This window comes from Balaenoptera borealis (genome assembly GCF_965194805.1).
Source record: "Balaenoptera borealis genome assembly, chromosome: 2".
NCBI classification, from domain to species: Eukaryota; Metazoa; Chordata; class Mammalia; order Artiodactyla; family Balaenopteridae; genus Balaenoptera; species Balaenoptera borealis.
The window spans coordinates 156925366-156944387 of record NC_138867.1 but is presented as its reverse complement, the minus strand read 5'-3'; the positions used below and the strand labels follow the sequence as shown (position 1 = coordinate 156944387).

Below are 19022 nucleotides of genomic sequence, written 5' to 3'. Positions count from 1 at the left end.
TGAATCAGTTATACATATACATATGTTCCCATATCTCTTCCCTTTTGCATCTCCCTCCCTCCCACCCTCCCTATCCCACCCCTCTAGGTGGCCACAAAGCACAGAGCTGATCTCCCTGTGCTATGCGGCTGCTTCCCACTAGCTATTTTACGTTTGGTAGTGTATATATGTCCATGCCACTCTCTCACTTTGTCCCAGCTTACCCTTCCCCCTCCCCATATCCTCAAGTCCATTCTCTAGTAGGTCTGTGTCTTTATTCCCGTCTGAGGCACTACCACCTTTTCCTCTTCAGCTGCCCCCTGTTAGAGGAGGGAGTGGCTGAGCCTGTCCTGGGTCTGCTCTGTGTGAGGCTCAGGCTTGTTGCTTTATAAATACCACCTCATCCAATCATTACAGTAGTTCTGGGGGCATCCATAGTATTATCCCATTTTGCAGAGAGGTAGGTCATTGCCAAGGCCGCACAGATAGTAGCGGGTGAAGAGCAGGGGTTCCCAACCTGGGTTTGGTGGTGGGACTTCAGGGCGTGCAAGAAGTCAGTGGAATTGCACACAAATATTTGTTTGTATTTGCATTTTTCTGTGTGAGAGGAGAGAGGGTGGCTTTCATGGGGTCTCAAAGGACAACACGAAAACCAAAAAAGCCTGAACCTCTGAGCTCAAGGAAGGAATCATAGGAATAGCTCATACTGACTGAGCCTCACCCGTCGCCCGGCAAGGCCCGGATGACTTTGTCACTCCTGTGGGGTTTGGGTGTGTATCCCACCATCTTACAGGCTACTTAACTAGTAAGTGGCCTTGCTTGGTGACTAAATTTGGCTTCTTTTCCGCCACTGCCTCTTGTAGCTGGGTTTTTTCTAGCAATTAACAGGATTTGGGGTTCTCTTTTGTGGAGCTGAGGATTATTAAAAGGCAGAATGATACACTGAGCTTCGAGAGGTCAATGCCTGTGTCCAGGTCACCCTGACCCCTGGGAACAAGCCTGGTTGGTTGGTGGTTGGTTAAATGAACAGATGAATGAGTGAGTGAGTGGGAGAAAGAAGTACCACTTCCTCGTGTTCTGGGTTGCAGGACATTAATCCATCTCTGATGACTTTTATTTAGGACGACAGTCACCAAAGTGGTAGAGAGGTAGTCTGGGGGAGCTGGGGTCAGGCCTGATGTTCCGATGGCCAGGCAGGACCAGAGTGACCGTAGGAGCGTCAGAGGCCAGGTCTTTCCTCCCCGGCAGGAGGTGGTGTGTGAGTGGGTGGGTGCCCCCTTGCGTCGCTCCCTCCCATGGCGAGTAGCCTTGCACAGCGTGTGGCAGGCCTGCCTGCTGTCCTGGGCTGGGAGGGTGGTGCAGTTTTGCTACCCCTGGTCCCAGTATCTCTGGTGTCCCTGGCCCAGCTTAAAGCCCCCTGCTTGACCTCCTTTGGTTTCTTGCCCCCAGGGGTGTCCTTCCCCCTAAATATACTCAGAGCTGGGGCCCAGCTAAGAGGAATAGCATAGCAGCCCCATTTTACAGCTGAGAAAACGGGCTCACACGATTGAAGTGACTTGCCCGAGGTCACAACTAGTGAGCCGTGGGCTTGGGACTTGGGTCCAGCCGTGCATCACCACATCCTCATATTTACATTGCCAGGAAGCCTCTGAAAGGTCGGCCACAAGCTTAGAGGCCTCATTGAAACTTTAAGGCTATTTCTCCGTCCTCTGGCTGGAGAGCTGGCTCTGGCCCAGCTGGGTCATGGCTGAGGTTTTCTTTTCTATTTAGAGCGACGAGCCTTCTTGACCGCCCTGCAGGCACTGTGTCTGCCTCTGCTGAACTTGGTTGGAGGGACTTTACAACAAGCAGGGGCCGGGAGCCCGGAGCCGGAGGAGATGCCGGGAGTGCCTTAAATTTTGTGTCACTTTCTGCCTTCCCCACCCACCTCTATCCGCACTTTAAAAAACAGAGAAAGCATCTTCTCATACATGATAGGAGCCCAGAGTGGGGCAGGAAGTGTGGCGATGGGAGTGGACCAGAGAGGGAGGGCCTGTGTCAATACCCACGGCACTTTTTACTCTAATTGCCCTTTTCCATCCGCCGCGCTGGGCTGGGAGCCTCTTGAAGGCCTAGATCTGGTGGTTCTCCCAGGCTCCTGCTCATTGTTACTTTGCCTTGTATTTTCTGCAGATCATGATCGAGTTCTGTCCTGGGGGAGCTGTGGACGCCATCATGCTGGGTGAGTTTTTTGCTTTTTGTTTTTTTTTCTTGGCGCGGCATGCGGGATCTTAGTTCCCCGACCAGGGATCAAACCTGTGCCCCCTGCAGTGGAAGCGTGGAGTCCTAACCACTGGCCCACCAGGGAAGCCCCCTGGGTGAGTCTTCCTTGGTGCAGTGCAGTGGTGCTGGGGTTGGCGCTGCTTAGGACTGGTGTCCATCACTCCTCCGCCCCAGTAATGCCCGTGGCCTGTTTGAGTACCTCCCCACTCTGTCCCCTTTTGGGAGCAGGGGCTGGGTTACTGGAGAGGATGCAGGACACTTGGAAGACCAACACTTCCTGTTCAAAAAGCCACATGACCTTGAGCGGGTCATTCGCTCCCTGAAGCCCTCGGCATGAGACAGGTGTGGTGCCCCCTTGCCGGACCCCACAGTACTCTTAGGAGGTGAAAATGAGACACCTGAGGGAGGTTCTTTGTAAAGTGGGGATCCCCACCCATTCTATAAGAGCTCAGTGGGGAAATTGTTGTTCCAGGCAAGCTTGAGCAGTAACAAAAAATAAATATTAGTAATCACCGCTATTTTTTGAATGGCCACTATATGCCAGAGATTGTGGTAGCTGCTTTCATGTATATTATCCTCATGTATAAAATCAGAAAGAGCATCTCTGTTTTATTGACCAGACTGATGCTTAGAGAGGTTAAGGAGCTCGCCCAGAGTCACACAACAGAGCTGAGATGTGAACCCAGGTCTGGGGGATGCTGTTCCTAATTGCTGCCCGCCCTGCATTATCCTTTGCTTTTGCCAGCCTGGTGAGCAGTGAGTGAGGAGAGGTTGAGAGTCTTGGGCCCAGAAGGTTGAATAACATGTCCGGGATTCTGGGGCAGTTCGGGAGAGGAGAGGCCCTCAGTATAACATAGCACCATTCAGCCACGTTTTTATTGTGAAGAGGGTGTTTTCCCCTCAGTTTATCTCAGGAATGTGTCAAGTTTATGGCAGCCCTTTCCCATCCTGAGCTATAGAATGCTGGCCTTCCTTGCAGAGCCTCTTGCCACTCCCAGAGTTCCCAGGTGGGTAAATGACAGTGGGGAACAGGATACAGGCACTTGTGATATGGCCCTTGGGTGTGCCTTCTCCCAGCAGAGATTGCCTTTGAAGATTTTCATTGTTCTGGGTAGAATCTGACAACATAAAAATGGTGGTCTTGTATGAGTTGAGATGCTCTAGGTTATAAGGGCTATTCAAACTGGTTTAGGAAAAAAAAAGTGGGGGATGTGGGAGGGGGAATTTATTTCCACTAATAACTGAAAAGTTTAAGAGTGTCAGGCTTCAGGCACAGCTTGAGCTAGGGGTTTTAAAACCATTGTTGTAAGAATTTGGTTTCCTTCTCCAACTCTTGGCCCTACTTTCCTCTGTGTTGGCCCCATTCTCATGCTGATTTTCTGTTCTTGGTGACAAGATGGCTGTGGGAGCTCCAGCCATCACATCAGAATTCCAAATAGCAGGATAGAAGAAGGGAGGGTAGGACAGGTCCACAAAAACACATCCCACTGCCACTCTTTTAAGGAGACATCACAGAAGCCCCACGTGACACCTCCATTTTCATCTCACTGGCTAGAAGATAGTAACACATAGCTGTAAGGGAGGCTGACAAATGTGGTCTTCTGGCCGGTTGGCCGTATGTTTGGATATTTAAAAAAGAGGGGAGAATGGGAACCAACTAGCAACCTGCCTCTCCCGGTTTGCCGCTTAGCTGAATGAGACCTGGGGGAGGATATCAGAGAGGGAAGAGGCATTGATGAGTCCCAGGTCCTTGAGCTCATTCACAGCTGGGACATCACCCCAGGCTATTGCTCAGCCAGCAGGCAAACTCACCTTGGGCTCTCTGTCTCACTTCTCCTGGCGGAACTGACTGCTCCAGCCCCAAGTGGTTTGCTCCTTTTTGGTGGCAGCAGTTAAAGGAAAAGTACCATCACCATTTTAGAAATCAAGGTGGGAGAAGAGAAGCTGGGACAAGGAGAGCCAGGTTCTGGCTGCAGCTCTGTGGTCAGGGGTTGACTGTCCCGCAGATGCCTGCCCTGCTCAGAGGGCTTTTCTGCCCTAGGTTGCCTCCCATCGCCTTGCAGAGTTGTGCAAAGTGATGAGCCTGGGCTTGGGGTCCAGGCTTCCTGAGGTCCATCCCAGGTTCCTTGGCTTGGTAGCTGTGGGGTGCTGGGCTGTCTCCTTTACGGCATGGGAAGAACATGCACGTGGCACATCACCACATGGCCATCTTAGTTTGTTCTGATCCTGTTGGCCACGCCTTGTTAGCTGCTAAACATTTTGGCTCTCAGCCCTCCTGAAGAACAGTAGGGTGAGGGGCAGGTCTGGATGTGATTTCAAAGGGGACTTAGACTCATTTGCAATGTTGCAACTTCTTTTATTAAGAAGAAAGGATTCATGTATTGCTGTGTAATCAAAAATTCATCTTAAAAATTTATCATACTGTGTGATTCCAATTATGTGCCTTTCTAGAAAAAGATGAAACTATAGGGACAGGAATCAAATTAGTCATTGCTTTGGGGCTGGAATGGGGGTGAAAGGGGCACAGGGGAATTTTGGGAAGTGATGGAAATATGTATTCTATTAATAAATTGTGGTGCTGTTTTTGTGACTACATACATTTGCCAAAGTTCATAGAACTCTATACCCAAAAAAGGTGAATATTACTGTATGTAAATTATATCTCAATAAACTGGACTTTAAAAATGTGTCTTATCTATCTGCCTCACTGGATTATTGTAAAGATTAAATGAAATAATGTACCCAAATCCTTATCCCTGTGCCTAGTGCATTGTAAAGGCTCCAAAAATGGTGGCGTTGAGATCATGATCATCACATCATCACTTTGATTTTTCCTGTTTCATTTATGTAAGTAAATCAGACATGAGCCAGACTCATTTTTGACATTTAAAAAATTTGCTGCAGATAATCTGACATAATCTCAGGACCAACGTAACAGCGATCACCTTTTATTGACTATACTCCATGCTGAGAAGTTAACATGCTTTATCGCTGGAGCCCTGCCTACATCTACCATCATACTCCCATTTTACAGACCAGGAAATGAAGATGCAGGGAGATAGAGCGACTTGCCAGAAACCACATAGCCAGTAAGAGGCAGCGCTGGGTTCAGGCGCAGTCTGTGTGGCCCTGAGGTCCCCTCAGGCTCTGAGCCTAGACCCCTGCTGGGGGAGGCGCAGGGGTTAAGGATGAGCAGTTGGGAAGGGGAGCAGTTGTGGACCCAGAGAGAGGGACCTCTGGTCCAGGAGCCCTGCTTTGGGGCCGGGCTTCCCAGGACAGTGCAGTTGGCGCCTCCACCCTGGCCCTGGCCCTGGGAAGTCAGAAGGGAGAGTGCTTCTCCAGCCAGAGGGAGGCCTCAGTGCAGTGCTCTGGCCCACCCGCCTGGGAGCCTGCAGCCTGAAGGCCCAGCAGGCAGGGCTGTGAGGCTCACCTCAGCACAGGGCGCTTGGGCGGCAGCAAAAACTCAACAATCACGGTGACCAGCGGGGCAGAGAGCGGGGCATGTCGTCCTTGACTCTTCTCGCACCCCTCCTCCCCACTGCACCCACCTGGTCCCACACTCTGTCATTCCCCCCTCCCCGACCCAGGTCAGGAATCCTTCCTCTTCAAAGCGTTGGCCACCTTCTAGCTCTCCTGGACCACGGTGTGGCCCCCAGCCAAGCCCCCTGCCCACTCTTGTTCCCTGCAAGCTCTTCACTCGCTGCACCAGGAGGAATTTTTTAAACGCAAAACTCAGGTTGTATCTCTGTCCCGCACAGAGCCTCTCCCAGACTGCCCATTGCATTCCAAAGAAAATGCAGCCTCCATAGCTCCTGCCAACCTCCGACCTCCACTTAACTTTCGGTCCTTTGCACATGCTGTGGAATACTCTTCTTTGCGCTCCTCACCTGCTCAGAAAAGAAGGCCCTACCGTCTCTCAGTGGACGCTGGGTTGTATATAGTGGGTGTGTGTGTGTCTGTGTGTGCGTGTGCGTGCGCATGCACGACCCCAACTAGCACACAAGAGGCTTTTGGTGACGGCCCATCACCTTCCCCATCTCTGGCACCACCACCACCGGCCAGTTAACATTTTTCAACACCGGCTCATGTCACCTCCAGGCCTTTGCTTCGGCTGGTTCTTTGACCTGGAATGCCCTGCCCCACTTTTCTCCTCTCAAACACCTGTTCTTCCTTCAAGACACAGCTCGAATGCCCTTTCCTCTGGGGAGCTTCCCGATTCCCCAGGCAGAAGGGATTGCTGCCTGTCCTGCCCTCCCATGCCCCCCAACCCCACAGTGTTCCAAAAGTTGCTTGTCATTTCCATGCTCTTCTCTGTGTCCCCACACCCAGCACGGAGCCTGACACTCAGTGCCCGCTCACAGAACGGGTCTCTGCCCCTCAGAAAGGTTGTGTTTGCAAACCTGAGCTCTGAAGCCAGGCTGGCTGTTTTTAATCTCAGATCTGTGACTCCCTACTGTGTGACCTTGAGCAAGTGACTTGACCTCTCTGAGCCTCAGTTTCCTAACCTGTGAAATGGTGGAACAATTGTGCCTGCTCCATAGGGTTACTGTGAGGACGAAGCAGGTACCATGTGAAGTGCTTAGAAGTGAACCTGGTATACAGTAAGTGCTCAACCACATTGGCGGCTTATGTATTTCTTGTACCTGGCAGGGGCCTGACATGGAGTTGCCTGCATTGAGCACTTGCTGAGTTAACAAGTTCTCTCTGTTTCCAGAGCTGGACAGAGGCCTCACTGAGCCCCAGATTCAGGTGGTTTGCCGCCAGATGCTGGAAGCCCTCACCTTCCTGCACGGCAAGAAGGTCATCCACCGAGATCTGAAAGCTGGCAACGTGCTGATGACGCTTGAGGGAGACATCAGGCTGGGTAAGGGGTGTCTGTGGGGGAGGCGGGAAAGCAGGGCCCTGCGCCACCTGCCTGGGGTGTCGGCCTGGCCTCTGCGGGCAGGAGGGAGCGAGTGTGGGTCTGCACTCCCACGGGATGTCGAGGTCCTCCCCGGTCTTCCCCGGGCCGCAGGGCCACAGTTCCCATCGTGCCTGCATCTAATCCAGCGTTCTCAACCGAGGGTGATTTTTGTCCCCCGGGGACAGTGGCAATGTCTGGAGACATCTTTGGTTGTCACAACTAAAGGTTGGGGGAGACCACTGACATCTGGCGGGTAGAGAGAGGGGTGCTTAGCACCCTACAGTGTACAGGACAGCCCCTTGCTACCAAGAGTGATCATGCCCATAGGCCAGCAGCGCTGCAAGGAGGCACTGGCCCAACCCCTTTTGCTCTTGCTTCTGACAGGCAGAATTTGAGAGATAGTGATGGACGGAAAGACCACCCTCATCCATTCCCAGACAGAAAATAGAACATCAGGGGCATACAGTGAAACCTTACTATTTTTTTTTTTATGTCTCCTCTCTGTTTTTTTCTTTTCAATTGTGGTAAAATATACATAACAAAATTTATCATCTTAACTCTTTGTAAGTGTACAGTTCAGTGACATCAAGCACATTTGAATTGCTATGCAACCATCAATCACCACCATCCATCTCCAGAACTTTTTCATCTTCCCAAACTGAAACTGTGTACCCATTAAACAGCATCTCCCCATCCCCTCTGCCCCCAGCTCCTGGCAACCACCATTCTCTCTCTCTCTTTTTTTAAATTTATTTTTATTTTATTTTTGGCTGCATCAGGTCTCAGTTGCGGTGCATGGGCTCTTTGTTGCCGCACGCCGCGGGCTTCTCTCTAGTTGTGGCGCGCGGGTTCCGGAGCACGTGGGCTCTGTAGTTTGCGGCATGCAGGCTCTCTAGTTGAGGCGCACGAGCTCAGTAGTTGTAGGCACGCGGGCTTAGTTGCCCCTCGGCATGTGGGATCTAAGTCCCCTCCCCAGGGATCTAACCCACGTGCCCTGCATTGTAAGGCGGATTATTTACCACTGGACCACCAGGGAAGTCCCCAACCACCATTCTCTTTAATGTCTCTATGAATTTGACTACTCTAGGAATCTCATATAAATGCAATAATTTGTGTTCTTGTGCCTATTTCACTTAGCATAATGTCCTCAAGTTTCGTCCATGTTGTAGCATGTGTCAGAATTTCTTTATATTTTTAATAAGTTTTTTTTTTTTTTTAATTTATTTTTGACTGCGTTGGGTCTTCGCTGCTGCGCACGGGCTCTTCTCCAGTCATGGCGAGCAGGGGCCACTCCCCGTTGCTGTGCACGGGCCTCCCACCGCGGCGGCCTCTCCCGCCGCAGAGCATGGGCTCCAGGCACGTGGGCTTCAGCAGTTGCGGCCCGCAGGCTCAGCAGTTGCGGCCCGTGGGCTCCACAGTGCGCAGGCCCAGTAGATGTGGCGCACGGACTCCAGAGCGCAGGCTCAGCAGTTGTGGCGCACGGGCTTAGCCGCTCCGCGGCATGTGGGATCTTCCCGGACCAGGGCTCAAACCCGTGTCTCCTGCATTGGCAGGCGGATTCTTAACCACTGCGCCACCAGGGAAGCCCTAATGAGTTTTCTTAACCAAAATAACGCATACGTGTGTCCTCTACTCCTACCATCTCCTTTCCCTGTCCCTCCCCACAAGACAATCACTTTTAACTCTTCTCATATTTACCTCTGCATAAATGCAGGGGTAAATATGAGAAGAGTTAAAAGTGATAATAAAAATAAAAATAAAAAAAATATATAAAAAAAAAAGATAATAAAAACGCATATGTATCGGGTTTATGAAGCACCCTCTAGATGCCAGCCATCAGACAAGGCACTTTCTAGATGTCATCTGATTTAGTCAGCACTCCTGAGGACACTTGGAGGAGGGGAGGCGACTATGCCCATCACAGGTGAGGACGCTGAGGCCCGCAATGGAATGAGATGCCCGGGATGAGTCCATGAGGGGGGAGAAGCAGCAGGGTTTGTTTGGACTTGGGTCTCCCTGACTCTAGCTGCCAGTGGACTGGCTCTGTCACAGGTGGAGGGAGGTGGTCAGGGAAGGTCCAGGTCAGGGAGAGTCTGGGGACAGAAGAGTCTTATATGCTCTGGGGAATTCAAGGCAAACCTTCGGCTCAGCCTTCAAGAACATATCAAATGTATACCTATATCCCCTTCCTCTTGGACCTCCCTCCCACCCACCCCCCCATCCCACCCATCTAGGTCATCACAGAGTACCGAGCCGAGCTTCCTATGCTTTATGGCATGTTCCCGCTAGCTACCTGTTTTAAGCTTGGTAATGTATAGATGTCAATCCTAATCTCCCAATTTGTCCCACCCTCCTCTTCGCCGCCGTGTCCACATGCCCGTTCTCTACGTCTGTGTCTCTATTCCTGCCCTGCAAATAGGTTCATCTGTACCGTTTTTCTAGGTTCCACAGATACGTGTTAATTGTACAGCAGAAACTAACACAACATTGTAAAGCATTTATACGCCAATAAAAATTTTTTTTAATTGAAGAAAATATGCAAAATACTAAAAAAAGTAAAATAAATAAAATAAAGTAAATACATACTGTAATATCTAAAAAAAAAAGAACATATCAAATGGAGGAGACAGGACACAGACAGCCTGGGTCAGGAGCAGCCTGAGGGGCTGTCAGCACAGGGAAACCCGGGAAGCCCCGGGTGGAGACAGGGATGGAGGGAGGGCCCCAGCAGTCTCGGGCTACGATGTGCCCAGTGAGGGTCTCCTTTCCCTGCTGACTTCCTCCACACACCCCTTCAATCGGGAGGGCGCTGGCGTGCCGAGCTGACTCCAGAACCCCACTCGGAACCCAGCAGAAGCAGATGGGGGCATCAGCTTTCCAAATGACTTGGCAGATGCAGTTGAGAAAACCAGGAAGCCAATTAAGGAGGAAGAAAAGTTCAGGGAGAGCGCAATTACCGCTGGGCCCTGGGAGCCGTGGTGTGGATGCCTGCTGAGGCCTGATATTCTGCTTTGGAAAATCCTCCTTCCCCCTGGGGCTTGGAATCTGCCTGGTGAAGCAGTGGAGGAGGCCTGGGAGACGAGGTAGCAGTCTGTCTGCCTCTCCCTAGGTCCCTGGGACCATCTGGGGCCCCTGGAGGGGCATTATGCAACTCAGGGCTGCATAAGAGAATTGCTCAGCAGATCTTTCTCCCAAGCAGAGCTGTCACCTCGTCAGAGACAGTTTGTGTTTCTCGATGGAGTGGGAATAAATGGGAAGCAGCAGGATGAGCTGAGCAAAGCGTCGGCCCTAGACACAGACAAGCCTGGTTCAGATCCTGGCTCTGCCACTTCCGAGCTGGACAAACACATTTAACCATTCAGGCCTCAGTCTTTTCATCTGTGCAGTGGGTGTAACAACAGAACCTCCTCACAGGGTTGTGACCAGTGGGCTGAAATACAAAGTACTGTCACAGGGAGGCTCAGGGTTCTGTCCCTCTCTGCTGCTAGGCATTTTGCTTCTTCCTTCTGTTAAATGTTTACTTCTGTCTAGGATTTCAAACTTCCTCTGAGATTCATTTGATAGTTGCCAAGCAGAGCACACGTTCTAGCTCTTGGTGGCTGTGAAGCAGTTCTTCATGGCCGGTGGGAATCCATTTGTGCAGAGGGGGAAAGGAAGAGTGTCTGCCACCAGAGACAGTTCAGATATAAAGTGGGGTGGGGTCTCTGAGGTCCAAGGATCTGTGCTCTTGTCCTGGACCTGCCTTTGGCCTTGGATGAGTCACCTAACCCTTTTGAACCTTACTTTCCTCAAACAGAGTGGGGTAGTAGTTCTTACCTCATGGAATTGGTATGATGATTTAATGAGACAATATATGCAAGGCATCTGTAGGTGCCCAGCCCATCAGAGAGGCCTGGCAAAGGTTGAGTTTCTTTCCTGGGCTGAGGAATGTCTCACAGTAGCTGTCGTGAGGAGGAATGTTCTTCATTCTCCAAAGAACCTGTGTTCCTCTCCCCAGAGATGCTTCTCTGAAGGTGGGAGGTGAATTTCACAACTTTTGGGGTCTTTCAAGTTCCGAGAAGAGGTCTGAACTGGCCTAAAAATCAAGGTGCCTAACACAGAGCCTGGCACATAGTAGGTGCTCAGTAAATAGTAGTGTCCAGCATTGCCATTACTTTATCAGTCCAAGTTACTACAGGATCTCTACTTTCCAAAGGCCCCCTGATATTCAGGAGGCCTGGCAGGTAGGCCTGGCAGGAACCAGTCACCTGCCTCTCACCCCCACTTGGACCCTAACCCAGAATTCCTGTTTGCTGCTGCCAGCAGGCTGGGGTCTTGGTTCTTTCATTGTGGCTGCCAGGCACTGAGCCAGTGTTTGGTATGTAACTCATTGAATCCTCACAGACAACTGATAACATTTTACAGAGGAAGGATTTGGCACCTAGAGAGGTTAATTAACTTACCCAAAGTCACACAGCTAGTAAGAGGAACAACTGGGGTTTAGACCAGTGCATCTGGTTTCAGAGCCCATGTGCTTAACCACTACCCTCCTTAGACTCTTTTGGTGGCAGGTGATAAAAACTGGTCTCATGCGACTTAAGGCAGACAGGAGGATGTGTGTATATGGTGTATGGAACCGTGCTGGGGAAGATATGCAGCTGGACATGGAGTTAGTTGGACCCTGGAAAACAATGCTGCCAGGACTGTCTCTGGTTTCTGCCTTTGTGTGCATGTTGGTTAGGCTCTCAGTCCAACCCCTCACACACAGCTTCTGGCTGGGTTTAATTTTACTTTTCCCAGCATCACTTCCTGCAGGATGAACTGAACCTCATCATTTCAAGTCTCAGAGTCAATAATCCCAGTGAAGAGCTCTGATTGGCCCAGCGTGGCTCGGGTGCAGATCCCTGGACCAATCAAGGAGGCCCAGTAAGGAGGGCTTCTCTGATTGGCCCAGCTTGTAGTCAGTCTCTGAGAATGGAGGCGGGATCATGTAGCAGTATGGAAGTCCCCCTCGCCCTCCTGAAACAGTGGGGTTGGGGGTGGGCAAGATGGTTTTCTAGAAGGAGAAAAGATTTGGACTTGCCAGAAAAACAAATTGCTGTCCACCGTAGGCTGGCACAGCCTGCTGGAGTAATAGAGACCCAGAAGAGGGAGTGAGTGAGGCAGAAATGGATGGAAAGCAAGAACAAAGCACTGAATTTGCAACTGAGGTTGAGAGAGAGAGAAAATACCAGAAAAATGCAGGGTTATGGGGGAGAAGAGAGAGTTGATGAAGGCAGTGGGGTAGGAGGCCGAAGATGGAGGGGAATGAATGGGAAAGCAAAGCCCTCATTAGTGGTCATGTGTACCTGGTTGCCTAAAAAACAAAAGAAAATAAAAATAGAAACAGAAAAATAGAGCAGATCTTTCAGTCTCACAGTTGGTTGCATAATATGACCCCCATTTAATAGATGAGGAAACTGAGGCTCAGAAACAGGAAGTAGTTTGTCTCAGATCACAGTAGACTCTTCTCACTTCCCTGCCTGGTACTGTTCCCATGATGCTCCTGGGAAGGCAGATGTCCTGATAATTCAGAGAGGTCACTTGGGTGACTGGTGGAAGCCTCCCTCTTTTGAGCCCAGGCATGCCTCCGGCTGCTCTAAGGAAGGAAACCCCTGGGATTCCAGGGCTGGGGATGGGAGCCTTTGATTCTCCCATCACCACCCCAGTTTCAGCAGGTCCCAAACCCTCTAGAGAGGGTTCACTTTTCTGTCTGCACCATGAGGGTTGTGGCTAGTGTTTGCCCACAGGGCCACTGCTGGCTGGATGGGACACTTTTGCCGTGTAAGGAGATGCAGTGTCCCTGGCTCTTTCTCACTAAATGGCAGCAGTACTGTCTTTTGTTGTGGTAACCTGACTGACCCCATTCATTTCCAAATACTTCCTGGGGCACATGGCACGATCCCTGATTGAGGCCCACCTGGAAGCTTCTCAGACACCTAGAATTCGAGTGTAAGCCCTGACCAAGCTAGATTGTGGACTCCCCTGGTGTGGGGTGGAGGGTCCAGGAGAGGAGGACAGTTGGGCAGTGGTTTGCCTTTAATTGGCATTGTCTGGGGAAAAGCTCCTCTTATCTTGGATTCTTTTGGTTGCCTTCGGTTAAGGGGACAGATGAAAGATTCTCTTATATATCTTCATACATTCTAAGTTCACTGCGTGCGTGCGTGTGTGTGTGTGTGTGTGTGTGTGTGTGTATAATACGTAATGCATTTTACACTGTTATGTAATTTTCTGATTATAAAAGTAATATGTGCTATTTATACATGTATAGAAAAATATGTACAATGGTATTCATTGCAACAGTATTAGTAACAGCAAGAAATCAGAAATGATCCAATTTATTCCAGTAGAGAATTACTTAAATAAGTTATGGTACTGTCATACAATGGAATCTTCTTCAGCTATTGAAAATTAAGTTGTAGAAAATGTGTAGTCTCTTGTAAAGATGTATATACATACTGTGAAGGGGGGAAAAACAAGTTGCAGAATAGTATGTTTAATCTGATTTCATTGTTAAAAGTAGCAAATACCTGAAAATGATCTATACATATAATTTTAATATATTTTTATTTACATATATGATTTTTATTTTTATAAATAAATCTGGAGCTCTATGCAGCAAACTCTTAAGTGTTTATCTCTGCCAGGATTATGGAGACTTTTTATTCTGTAAATGTTTGAATTTTTGATAAGCAGTATTACCTTGGTAATAAGAAAATAAATATATGAATGAGTATATAGGTAGATATAGTCGTATAGACAGTTAGGAATAAGACCCACAAGGAAGGAAATTAAAGTCTCTTCTAATCTTGCCAAGATGCACTACTTCCTTCCTGTCTTTTTTCTGAGCTCAGAAAGACCAGAGAGTGGTAGAGCACAGGCTTAGCGTCACATTTGTCCTTAGATCTGGGTGACCATCTGCAAGTTACTTAATCTCTCTAAACTTCCTTGTCCTCATCTGTAAGATGGGGATAATACTTTTCCCTGCCCCAAAGGGTCATAGATATAAATGACATACATAGGAATATATATGCTGATGAGATGCAAAATGACATACAGAGGAAGGTAAATGATACGCATAAGCCTCTTTGTGTAGTGCTGCACACCTTATAAGTTCTCAGTAAATATTAGTTTTTATTAGATTAACATGTATTTTTTTAAAAAATTTGGATCATAGTATATATATATATATTTTTTTTTTTTTTCCAGTCAGCTTTTTAAAAAAATTGAATAATATCAGATAATTCCCCATATCCTTAAATATTCCTCGGAAACATGGTTATTTAATGTTTTTCTTTCATTCCATCATGTGCACAAACCATAATTGACCTATGAAATCCCCAGAGTTGGATATTTAGGCATCTCGTGAGGTTTCTCACATTATCCTCTAACAAGCGTAGTGATGGGCATGCTTGTTCATGGGTCTGCAAGTCTCTGTCTGTAATCACACCTTTAAGAGGGAGTCTTGGAATTAGGACTGTTGGGTGTGTGCAGCGTGTCGGGTGGTGTTGATACCTGTGGCCAGTGTGCCGTTCACGCTGGGTGCGCCAGTTCACACCCCCCAGTGGAGTGTGAAGTTCTTTCACCACATCCTGGCCCCCACTGAGCTTTACTTTAAAAAAGAAAAAACAAAAACAAAACCCCACAACCCTCACCCCAAACTTCGCCATATGCATCTCAGCTTTTCAAACCTGCTTTTCATAAAAGCGATGCGTACTCTCTGTCATAAACATTTTAAAGAATAAAAGGTGTATTCAGTAAAAAATGTAAGGCCCCCTCAGCATACTGCCCCCAGCAAAATCCCACTTCCGGGGAGGTGGTCACAATTAAGTTTGATGTGCAGCCTTTCAGACTCTTTTCGATGTTGGTGGACGTCTTTGTGTGCATGCAGTGTGCGTGGGTCATTCTTTTAAGATACAACTGGAATTCCTACTGTTCATTCCACACAGTGCGTTGGTCTGTCAGCACCATGGTGGGGGCAGCGTGTTATGGACGCACGTCCAAGTTAGTAGGTACAAAGGCAAATTCGTTCTTTTTTTTTTTTTTAAATAGAAATCCATTTTAAATTTCTTTATTTTATTTGTTTATTTTTGGCTGTGTTGGGTCTCCGCTGCTGCACGTGGGCCCCCTCCAGCTGCGGCGAGTAGAGGCCACTCCTCGCTGCGGTGCGCGGGCCTCCCACTGCAGTGGCCTCTCCTGTTGCGGAGCACGGGCTCCAGGCACGTGGGCTCAGTAGTTGTGGCTCATGGGCTCTGGAGCGCAGGCTCAGTAGTTGTGGCACACGGGCTCAGCCGCCCCGCGGCATGTGGGACCTTCCCGGACCAGGGCTCGAACCCGCGTGCCCTGCATTGGCAGGCGGACTCCCAACCACTGCGCCACCAGGGAAGCCCAAATTCGTTCTTTTTTAAGGGCTGCATGTTATCTCGTGGTCCGCGTGAGCCCAAATTTACTGAACTATCTGCCAACCAGGCTCCAGCAGCAGCTTAGGTTTTTTTCTAATTTTTCACTCTTTTTGAATAATGCTTTCAGAAGCTTCCATGTATATATTTTTTTTATTTTTATTTTTTTATTTTTTTTTTCTTTTTATTTTTTTTCCATGTATATTTGAAATCTGTTTGGGGGGGATTTATTTCCAGAAATAGAATTGTTATCAAACATGTTTCTTAAAACCCAGTTTTGCCATTTTTTTTCCGTCCGTTCATTTATTCTGTTGTTCATTTGATAGCCCTGTTGAGTGTTTCATGTGGCACATGTGGTGCTGGGATACTGCTGTGGACAAAGCAGAAATGGCCTCTTTCCATATGGAAATGATAATTTATGGAGTCCTCACCTGCCTGCTGCTTTGTCTCTGATTCTTGTTTTAAAATAGGAAAAGGGAAGGGAGGAGTGTTTTCAACAGAAGAGACTGCCTGTTGAAAATCCCAGACTGCCTTTGAATTGTCCCAGAGCAGCCATCCACCTATCGGAGGATACGGCTTATAAACTCCCTTCAGGGAGCAAACGGCTGTGGCCACCGCTGCCCAGGGACAGTGTGAGGGTTCTGGGCTGCAGGGAGGGGCCGCCCCACCCTCCTGGCTGGTCCCCAGAAGGGGAAGTAGCAGCCACCCAAAAAGCTGGCAGGCACTTGCATCAGGGAGGGCCCTGGGGACCAACTGTGTGTCATTTTGAAAGTCGGTGGTTTCTGCTTTTCCTCTCCCTTCTCCGGAAGGGACCAGTGGGCGCTGTGGTATGGGAGTGGCCAGCTCCAGCCTCCCGCCTGGAAGCCTCACCCTGGGTCTGAGAGGCAGTCAGTCTCCTGCAAAGATGTGGTGGAATGGCGTGCCAGCCGTTGTTGGTATTTACAGGATAGCCAGGCCCACGTGGGGCCCAGGCGGACCCAGCAGGAAGGAGGTGAGCCTGGGTCCCCATTCTTACCCAGGAGCCCAGTGATGGGGTGACGACTTGCCCAGGCCACAGGGTGGTCAGCAGCAGAGCTGGCTTCTCACCTCGGTTTCCTGGTTTTTGCATCTCACCCTGCAGCAGTAGCTGCTCCCACCCTGGAAGGCGACAGCCCCCCAACCCCCATAGCCAGACGGTCCCGTGAACACTGTCATCGGCTGATGGAGTAGCTGTTGTCCGGTTAGCACTGACTGGGGCTCAGAGACCAGCTTTCCTGACCATTCCCAGGAAGGGGTCTCAGTACAGCCTCGTCCTTTTCCCGACCTAAGGATCTCGAGGATGCCAGCTCAAGTACCCATGGAATATTCACCATCATGACAGAGCATTTACCAAGAGCCGGGCTTGGAGCTGCTTGCTTTATGCGGCATTTAATTCTCACTGCAACCCTACAAAGTAGTTCTACAGTCTCACCATCCCCATGTCACTGGCGGGGAAACTGAGGGTCAGAGATTTGGTAACTATCCTGGCCCCTGCCTATTTCCCCACTTATCCAAGTCCACCCCCTTCCAGCCATGCTGCCCTGCCCCTCCTCGGCCCTCCAGCCAGCTTGCTTCCTCTGCCTGGAAATAGTTTCCCCTAGACCTTGACCTCCTGTCTAAAATAGCCGCCCATCCATCCAGAACTCTCTGTCCCTTTGCCCTGCCTTATCCCTGCATGGCCCTTCTCATTACCAGGAATCATGTGGTGTGGAGAACCTGTTTCTACCACCAGGATAACAAGCCAATGAGGGTGAGGGTTTTGGTTCATCTCTGTGCCTAGAACAGTGCCTGGCCCGTGAGGGATGTTCAGTTAGTGCTTGTTGAATGAATGAATAGCCTGGTGGCACTTATCTGGACTTCCTCCAGGTCCTCCCTTCCCTGCTCTCTTGAGGTCACATCCCCCGACTGTAGACCCTCCCAGCCCCGCAGCCCTAACTTTCCATCACTTTACATGGTTGTGAGTTGGTGCTTGTCTGATTGCTGTCTGCCTCCACAACTAAGCTTTGAGCTGCCCGAGGGCAAGGACTTCATTTGCTTTTTCCCCACTGTATTCTCTGCCCTGGGCCTGTGTGTGGTTCCAGATGGTACCTGAATGAATAGATGAATGAACCTGGTGAAATAGAAGGGGCAAGACTGGAACCCACCTCTCTAGTGTTCAGGCCCGTCTCTCAGCATTATGCTCCCTCCTGGTTTGAAATTGTGAGTCTGATTAAAGCACCTGATCGTGGCTTCCAGACCCAGGCGGAGGCTCCCGGGGGGGTGGCCAGCAGTTATATAACAATTTTGCAGTTTCTCGAAGCCAGGCTTCAGACTGAACATCGACAGTTCTCTCAAGGTGTTGCTTCCTCCTGAGTTTAGTTTTTAATGAAGATGAAACTTGGCCCCTGAAGGCCGGAGCACTGGAGAAAATAAATTCCTCTTCGTGGCGCTGGGCTCTTCCCTTAGCAGCGGGTGTGTGAAGCAAGACCGGTGGTGGTGGATGTGTGTGTAAAGAGAAATTATATTTATTTATTTTCTGTTAGTCCTGAAAGTCATATGCGTTTCTCACAGCAAACTTAGGGAATTCAGAAAATAGAAGAAACCTCGTCTAGTCTTACCACCCACAGGCAACCATTTAAGCAGGCTGGTACATTTCCTCCAATAATGCAAAATATATTTTTGCCCTTTTGTGGGGGAGGGAGTGGGGCATAATTCTGACCATATTATATACATCCTCCCCCTTTCCCATTTAATCTATATAAATATACCAATAAAATATTTTAATATTCTATTAAATATTGAAATATTTAAATATATGTTATTTTAAAGTTTTAATTTATTTTTACTTCCAGTTTTATTCAGATATAATTGACATTCAGCACCGTATCAGTTTAAGGTCACAGCATAATGATTGGACTTACATATATCATGAAATGATTATCACAGTAAGTTTAGTGAACATCCATTTGTATAGTTACAAAATGAAAGAAAAAATTTTTTTCCTTGTGATGAGAACTCTTAGGATGTACTGTGTTACCAGCTTTCATATATAACACCCAGCAGTGTTAATTCTATTTGTCATGTTGTACATTACCTCCCTAGGACTTATTTATCTTATATCTGCAAGTTTGTACCTTTGACCACCTTCATCCAATTCCCCCTCCCCCGAACCCCTACATATCTGATCTATTTTTCTGTGAGTTTGTTTGTTTTGAGGTATAATTGACAACACTATGTTGATTTCTGGTGCATAGCGTAGTGAGTCGATATTTCTACACATTACAAAATGATCACCATGATACGTCTAGTTACCATCTATCACCACACAAAGATATTACATGATTATTGGCTATATTCCCCACACTGTACATTTCATCCCCGTGACTCATTTGTTTTGTAATGGGAAGTTTGTACCTCTTAACCTTCCTCACCTATTATCATTATGAAATGTATGTTAAAATTTA

The 19022-nt window shown here is 48.8% G+C and overlaps 1 protein-coding gene across 2 annotated transcripts in view; it reads left to right on the top strand.

The window, feature by feature from the left end:
• Positions 1–19022, top strand: part of STK10 (serine/threonine kinase 10) — a 120616-nt gene that overhangs the window by 49054 nt on the left and 52540 nt on the right. For both annotated transcript variants that reach the window (XM_082380858.1, XM_082380859.1), the window contains exons 3-4: positions 2152–2200; positions 6956–7105. In XM_082380858.1, the coding sequence (XP_082236984.1) occupies positions 2152–2200; positions 6956–7105 (199 nt within the window). The remainder of the gene's footprint in view (positions 1–2151; positions 2201–6955; positions 7106–19022) is intronic.